Here is an 8,219-nt window from a genome sequence, read left to right as displayed (position 1 = left end):
TTATCCTTTAATTCAACTTGTTAGCAAGAAGACCAATTACTCTTTCTCTCCATGTTTTAGACACAATCATTTCTCTCCATTTCCTCTGACTTCATTTTAGCTCATGTCTTCATTAATTTATTCTTCTTTCAAGTTCTTCATTAAGTGATCTTTCCATTATGGTTTCCATCTCAACAGATACTGAGTAACTTAATAAATTAACTCCCTACTGCTTATTCATCAATCTGCAAACACTACTGAACAATATTGTGTCAGTGAATGTGTTGGTGATTCATGCAATATACAGATTTTTATGAGACTTTTTGCCGTTGAAAAAATATATTATCATTGAGGGGACATAAAATATTTGCATATAAAAAGTTATATAGAGTATAAGGGGTGTGTGTATTTGATTAGAAAAACTTATCTTCTAGAGAGAGGAGCAATCAACTAGAAAAACTTAAAGAATAAGGTGAGATTTAAGATAAGCATTACAGAAAGAAGAAATTCAAGCAAGCACAAAAGGGAAGGCGGAACATTTGAATCTAGGATGCTGACATGAGGTGGTCAAGCACAAAGCATATTAAAGAGAAAGTGAAGTGGGTTTAGAAAGTGGAGAGTTTGAGATAGTTTATGGTTACCAGCGGGGAAGGGTGGGGGAGAAGTATAGATTGGGAATTTGGGATTGACCTGTACACACCGCTATATTTAAAATAGATAACCAACAAGGACCTGTTGTAAAAAAATAATAATAATAACATATGGAGGACACAATTATTTCAAAGGTAATGACATACTTTTTTTCATATAGAATTAGTTAAATTTTTGTTGTTGTTTAACATAGCTGATTTCATTGAGCAATGTGGCTTTGTTTTCACTGACTGCTCTTGACAGATTTGGCTCTTAGGATTAACTTTTTGTTTAAAAAAAAAGTGGAGCCTTTCAGATAAAATGGACTTAAATTTTATATCATTAGCAAATACTAAGATTTGTAGATTGCTTTATGTATATAAGAATTAATTTATTAATAATTTCTCTTTTAGAGCACTTTTAATTTATACTGTGTGTGTGTGTGTGTGTTTCCACACACACTTTTAGCACTGGCAGGTAAATTACTCCTAATATGTTAATTTTACTGATGAGAAAACCCAGATGAAGTAAAAGGTTAAATGATTTGCCACAACTCACTCAACTAATAAGCAATAGGCCTGGGATTCCAATGCAGACTCCCTGCACTTTATAAGATCAGTGATCCTTCTAACACACCACGTTGTTTTGTTCATATAAGGCCAAACACAAGCAGGAAGCATCCATTGCTAACCTGGTGTGGATCCACCAAAATGTTGAATACATACCTGAAGAATCTCTATTCAAACCTCCATCAGACTGTCCTCCTAACTCTATTCTTAATATATGTCAATTTGGTCTTCTTATCACCTCCAAATTCCCTTCAGAATCATTTCTTTCTCCTTTTCTACCCTACCTCTGGCTTGACCTGGTGATACACCCTCCCTGAATATTCACCCCTACACTCCATAAATTCACACTGAGCACCCACTATGGATAAAATACTGGGATACACAAAGGGAAAGAGACAGATGTGAAAAAATTTACTTAGTTGGTTCTCAGTTTATGTTTGCTGAGTGGACTTTGCCCTCAAGGTGCTTATAGTCCAGTAGGGCTGGGGGGCGTATATCACATACATCTGCAGCTCTTGTAAACTCTAAAAGGGGCTAAGAGACAAATATTACCAAACTGTTAAGTTTAACTCAACTCTCAACCAGCCTTCCTCTTGTTTTCTCTATTTTCACAGTTCTAGGCACAGAGTAAATGCTTATTTTTCTTGTTTTCTGTTGACATCCCAGAAGGGATGGGTGTGAAACAGCATCAGAAAACAAGAAAAATAGGAGTCTATCGTATTTACAAATGGAGGGGGATTTAAGTGAATGGAAACAACAAAAATAGAATTTTGTCATCTGGAGAATAAATCATAATGTAAAATTGGCAGGTCACAGAAAGAATTGAAATTTTGCCAGTAGTCCCTTAAACAAAGATCTTGGCTTTCTAGATCCTTTGCTATGAATCAGAATGTTCTGGACTCATGATTCTTATGAATCAGTGGGAGAAGTTGCCTCCCCTCCATCTTCCAACTCACTGTAAATTGGTGCATAGGTGTTTACTTCTTCATAAAGACGATCTTCTGGAATCTGATGAGGGAAAAAATCATTCAGTATCAATCACCAAGAATTTCCTGCCACGAGAAGGCTTTCTTAAGAGGCATATCTCATCTCCTTTTGCCTTTCTGAATCCCACCATATCCCATTACACTGTAATTAATACCTCCATCTCTGACAAACCAAGCCAGATTGTCTGGCCAAGTGGGCTCAGAAGAAATTGTCAGTCATTGAGAAGTTGGTGAGATGATTTTGTGTCTGAAATTTGATATATCTCTTATCTCTGGAGGAAAGTGATCAGAAAAGGCAGCCAGACTTGAATGCTTCAGGCAAGTGGACAGATGGAGAGAGCATGTTTTATCTGGAAGATCTGAGTAAATGTATGTGCATCAAGTATTGGTAATTCTTTTTCATACATCAAAGGTGTAAAATGGGTAAGACAAGTGGAAATACAGTTGGTAGTCATGAATTAGGGAGGAAACAAGCTTGAGGTTTCAGAGCAAGTGGGAAGGTGAAAGCCAAGAAAAAAGAGAGCAGGAACAAATATAACGGAACTATTCTGAGAAAGCAAATAAGCCCAGATATCTGAGTGTTTCCATCACTTGCTACCTGTATATTCATCTCTCATGCTCATCAACTTCAAAGCATCTACATTTTCTAAAATAATGAAGATCCTATTTTCCTAAACTTCTCAGTCACAGGAATATACCATGAGATTTGTGAGTGGAAAATTTGATTCAAAACATGAGATTTGGAAATCAAAGTACTGAAACTTGGAGAAATGGAATACTGAAACTGGAAGAAATGTTGCAGGAAACCCAGGCCATATTTTTAAGAAACAAAGCTCAAATTCTTTAGCTTATTGTTTAGGATTTAATATCAGGCCTCTGCCTACCTTATTTCTTTCAATTACTTCTCCAATCCCATGGACTGTGAGTGACACAGCACTGCAAAACCCCAGAATGGTGAGAAACAGGATCATTGCCACAATTTTCTGTTGAATAACAACAAACAACAACCAGAAAGACAAGTAGAGTGACAAGGTAGGTGTCCCAGAAGTACATTCCCTTACAGCAACCCTTGTTTTCATGACCGCCCACCCTCAAGACCAGTTCCTATAAAATGACACATGGGAAAACCAGGAGATGGTTACTCAAAGCAGATGACTCCACCCTTGCAGAATTCAGCTGGGGGGGGCAGGGGAAGGAGGCCGGGACATCACTGGGTATGAGCCTCCAGAACACTGCATTATGTGATTGAGGTTGCAAGAAAGGATTGTGTTCATGGAAAGGAAAAGAAGGCGTCTTAGTGAGATTAAGACCCAGAATCTTAGGCTTTCCACAAGAAATACATACAGTGGAAATAGAAGCCACAAAGCAGAAGTCGTTCTCATAAATATCCCGGCAATGGTAGATATAAGCTGAGCTCTTCTTTAGGTTAATGATCAGGATGATGATTCCTAGTCCTCCAGCTATGCTGCTGACAGTGTTTGCTCCCAGACTTCCTTGTATCTGATGACAAAGAACAACATTTAGACTTGGTTCTGCACCTGCCACAGTATTCAATAAACCTATCTGCATTTCAGGGCTGGGTATATCCAATAAACTCTGCATTTATTTAAAATATAGATGAAAAAGGGAAGTCTTGAAAATGCACTTGTGTAATAAGGACCTATAACTTTCTTGCTAGGACTGCATTCAGGAAAAGCCATATGGATACTCATAGTCTCTCCTCAAATAGACTCCTTAATTGGAAACGAGTCATTTATTGGATCATAGGACTATATTATGAGGACAGAGCAGGTGTGAGGATATTTTTTCAACAAGTGTCAAAGTAGTTACATTTATTGTTTTTAAGTGATACAATTGGTATTTTAATGATTTTATTTTTAGTGATTACATTAAACCCAAAGTAGATTGGAAAAATATCACATATCCACATTCGCTCATAAGAGATGACAACATATCTTTTTCAAGACTCTCAAAATTAAATTTTTCTTACCTTCTCAAGGATGGACAAGGACAGAATGCAACTCACCAGATATGTTGCCTGTTTCTTTTCAGACATAACTGACAAAAATCCAGAAATAGCAAACTGTTCAAAAGGGAGGAGGAAAAAAAAAGCGCAGTGGGTCTCTGTTCTTCTCTGTGTCCCTTTCACCCCCATCCTCCAAATAGAAGGTAAAGTTGTGAGTATTCTATAAAGCTCTCCTTTACTTTTTATTTATTTTTATTTTTAAATATTATTATTTTATTTTTTTATTTCCTATAGAGAGCTTCTCAAAATTAAATGTACATATGAATTATATGAGAGTCTTGTTAAAATGCAAATTCTTACTCAGTAAGTCCTAGATGAGGCCTGAGATTCTTTATTTCTAGCAGGCTCCCAGGTGATGCCAACCCTGACAGTCCATGGGTCACTATTAAATATTGTAAGTTCCAGCAGCCCTGGTGCATGATTATGTTATAACACTACTCTAATTTTTTGTAATCATTTGCTTTCATGAGCAACTTGTGTGTTATAGTTGTCAACTTCTCTGGGCCAGAAACGTGTGTGTCTCCAGAGTCTGCCATGTACCATATAGACATATAGTAATTACGAAAATGCATATGGTGAAAGATCTAGTGAACATATCCACCAATAGCACAAATTAAAACAAAATTCCAAAGATTCAGATTGTATGGTGAGTTGAGAGACATCTAATAAGCTGTTTGAAATGAAAAGACAGTAAGGAAGTTTCAAATAAAATATGGCAAAGGTTCAAGGAGAGTCTTGAACGAATGACCAGAGACCTAAGTATTTAACAGAGTGCCAAGCCAATGTGATTAGGGTTAAAATAATATATCCTTGTGAATGAAGTGTTGATACAAAAAACATCATGGATTAATTGAAAATAATTATGCAAGTGCAAGAAGCCAGACAGTAGACAGAACATGGTGTATAATTCAATTTATATAGAACTCTAGGAAATGCAAACTAATCTATAGTGACAGAAAACAAGTGATTGCTTGAGAACGGGAAGGCAGAGGTTGAGGAAGGGAAGGGTTACCAAGGGAAACAAGGAAACTTTTGGCAGTGATGAGTATGTTCATTATATTGATGTGGTAAGGTTTTCACGTGTGTATACATGTGTCAAAATTTATCAAATTGTACACCTTAAAATATGCCATTTATGGTACGTCAGTTATACTTCAATAAAGCTATATATCTTTTTTTTTTTTTTTTTTTTTTGCGGTACGCGGGCCTCTCACTGTTGTGGCCCCCAGCCGCTCCGCGGCATGTGGGATCTTCCCGGACCGGGGCACGAACCCGTATCCCCCGCATCGGCAGGCAGACTCTCAACCACTGTGCCACCAGGGAAGCCCCAAAGCTATATATCTTTGTGAGCTCATTCAGCCATCTAGTTTCTAAATAGTACAATGACTAAAAAAGATACAATGAGAAAGCACCTAATAGAGTTTCTAGGGCACAGTAGAAGTGCCTCAAATGTCAGTCTTGTTCTCCTCACCTCAGCAATCTTTTCCCCCTCCCTTCACTAAGATAACTTTATTGATGGATAGTGTTAGGGAAATTTTTCTGAAATTGATTTCTGAAAGTTTAGTTTCAGTTTTTATTAGCTAAATGCCTCTTGGGTAATATGTTTAACTTTTATCAATCCCAGGTTTCTCATCTGATAAACGTGTGTTAGCATATTCAACCCAAAGTGCTTCGTAAACTTCAAATATGTATGTATATTTACATATCTCCATCTACATATTAGAATATATTCATATATTCTAAATACTAGAATAAACAATTGGTCAGATCTGATCTGAATAAAAGAAAAGCCATGTACAGTGTTATTTCAGAGACAATTGTAGACATATACTCACAAATACTGCTCCCCAGAATGGGTAGCCTGCTTTAAATGATGAAAAAAAGTCTTTAAATTCTGAACTATTGAACACGGAGCAGACGAATATTCCAAAATAAAGGCATATCAAACTAATCAGAATTTGTGTTACCTGTAGAAAAATGCATAAGTTTTGTGAAATAAGAAGACGTTTTCCTAAGATTACATCAATTTCCTTATAATCAAGGCGAAATGTAAGAAATTGCTTTGGTGTGTTAGGCAGTCCTGAGAAAGTATCCAAATGCAATATTTTCCACTATCATCTGGCCACTCTAAGAATTTATGTAGGCACGACTTAATGCAGGAATAGCCAGTACATTTCTCCTGTGTCTTTATTTACATTCTCATGGTGGACATCAATAATGGCCCTTTTCATCTAAGAGAAGATAAAGATTATAAATCCTTCACAGGATGATATTAATCAACTGGCAACTGAGCAGAGTTGACAGATCCTATTTGCTATTCTTATCCTAGTCTTCATGAGGAAATGCTTCTTTTTACCCAACAGGGTGCAGTAAGTGTCAAGTTTTCGTCTACCAGGTATTTCACTCCTCATGAGTCTGAGTGGGGAAACTATGTGGATGCCAGCAAATACACTTTCTTAGAGCCAGTCTTTACTCTAGTTGAGATTAGAGGAGGCTCACTCACCCCCAGGAATTCCAGCTCCTTCTTCAAAAAAGTCAGCCACGTTTGGCGTGGTGGGGATGGGGCAGCATTCTCCAGTAAGTCGTTATCATGGAGAGATAATATTGAAAGTTCAATTTCAGGTACACTATGAAGTTTAAACAGAAATGCAGCCATGAGAAAATTCTCTAACTCCCTGTGCAAAGCTCTCAACTGACAGGGGAATTGTGCTTGTTTATGTTTCAAAACAATCCTGCAATGAAAATCTTCACTGTAAAGTACAAGAAACTCTGAGGCTCAGAGGGTCCAAGTTAGTGGCCAAGATTACTGTCTCATCAATGATTAGGTGGACAAAAGGAAAAAAAAAAACCAGGCCAAGTCTCATTCTTAATCTAGAATTATTACCAGGTTCTTTCTCATTAATCTGTATTGATGCATACAACTAAAAACAATCCAACAGACATGTTTACCTATGCATCTCTCAGTCTTTTTAACATAGAAATGTATCTGAAAATATTTTGTCAGTGACACATTCAATTTCATGTGCATAAAGGAATGGTTTTGAAGGATTTGTTGATGTCTGTTCCTATTTTCATCCTCAGAGGAGGCTAACTGGAAATACTGTGTCTTCAGAGTCTACTCAATATTTTGCAATGATATTCAATCCAATATTGATTACCAAAGCTCTGTCTTTAGTTTCCCCTAAAACCTTTAAGAAGAAAGTCTTAACACGTGTTAATTTTTGGTATTCGAAGGAAAACTAGACTATGCACATCTCCACTAGATTTCACTCTGGGAACATTTCCCCTCTAAACAGTGGGGCAGGATCCCACAGCTTGAGATTCACAAAGACTAACCAGAAAGAAGCTCAAGGTCATTTTGAAAAGCTTCTGTCCCTTAACACACATCAGACACATAGGCAAGAGATCTCTACTGATAGTATCGTTTGGCCAACAAGTTCATTCGGTTTTTTCTATAACATCGTACAGAAAATTGGCCAAACCAACACAAACTCCCCTACCCCATACCCAGAATATGAACCTCTTTTGTTAGAAAACTTAAGTTGTTCCCAATTTAAAAGCTAAGTAAAAACCTTCTTCCCCATCAACCAGGGAGAACTAGTGAAAAAGCATAGCAAATAACTTCTTTATACTCTGTATTTTAGTTAAACCTGATGGGTCCATGCCTATGTTCATGATTTGGCATCTCCCCAGCACTGACTATATCTGGTTCACTAAGTGACTGGAAATAGAAAAAAATAATAACCTGTACCTACCTGGTGGGCTCTTGTGGGTTTGGGAGAGCAAGATCTGTTCTGCTCCCAATTTCTGTGTCCATTTTTTCATTAACTGAGCTATATGGTGGTGAAGAACAGTGTTACAATGAGCTTTGGTGGGGTCCCTCTCACAGAGTCTCCGGATGGTCAGTTAAGATGGGTTGACTCATGACATTGATAACTATCTTCATGCTTAAGACATTGGTCAGAAAGATAATTTTCCTGGCTAAGATCAATAGGGCTTTTCTTGTTATAAGGAAGAGAAAAATTGAGT

The 8,219-nt window shown here is 37.1% G+C and overlaps 1 protein-coding gene across 1 annotated transcript; it reads right to left on the bottom strand.

Annotated features, from left to right (window-relative positions):
• Nucleotides 1-2,064: 2,064 nt before the first annotated feature.
• On the bottom strand, nt 2,065-8,012 carry MS4A2 (membrane spanning 4-domains A2). Its single transcript, XM_007123786.2, has 7 exons — nt 7,946-8,012; nt 6,694-6,817; nt 6,026-6,157; nt 4,191-4,247; nt 3,509-3,664; nt 3,049-3,147; nt 2,065-2,186 (listed from the first exon to the last, which is right to left on the bottom strand). Exons 1-7 carry the CDS (start codon nt 8,005-8,007, stop codon nt 2,088-2,090), a joined length of 729 nt encoding a protein of 242 aa, XP_007123848.2. The 5' UTR covers nt 8,008-8,012; the 3' UTR covers nt 2,065-2,087.
• Nucleotides 8,013-8,219: the final 207 nt, after the last annotated feature.

The sequence above is a fragment of the Physeter macrocephalus genome, chromosome 16 (assembly GCF_002837175.3).
Source record: "Physeter macrocephalus isolate SW-GA chromosome 16, ASM283717v5, whole genome shotgun sequence".
NCBI classification, from domain to species: Eukaryota; Metazoa; Chordata; class Mammalia; order Artiodactyla; family Physeteridae; genus Physeter; species Physeter macrocephalus.
This window is presented reverse-complemented; position numbering and strand designations above follow the sequence as displayed.

Coding starts and splice junctions, on each gene's coding strand:
- MS4A2 (XM_007123786.2), bottom strand. CDS start 8,007: ATGGACACAGAAATTGGGAGCAGAACAGATCTTGCTCTCCCAAACCCA. Junction 4,248..6,025: donor CATTCTGGGGAGCAGTATTT/GTGAGTATATGT, acceptor CCTTTTGAACAG/TTTGCTATTTCTGGATTTTT. Junction 3,148..3,508: donor TTGTGGCTTCTATTTCCACT/GTATGTATTTCT, acceptor GTTATTCAACAG/AAAATTGTGGCAATGATCCT.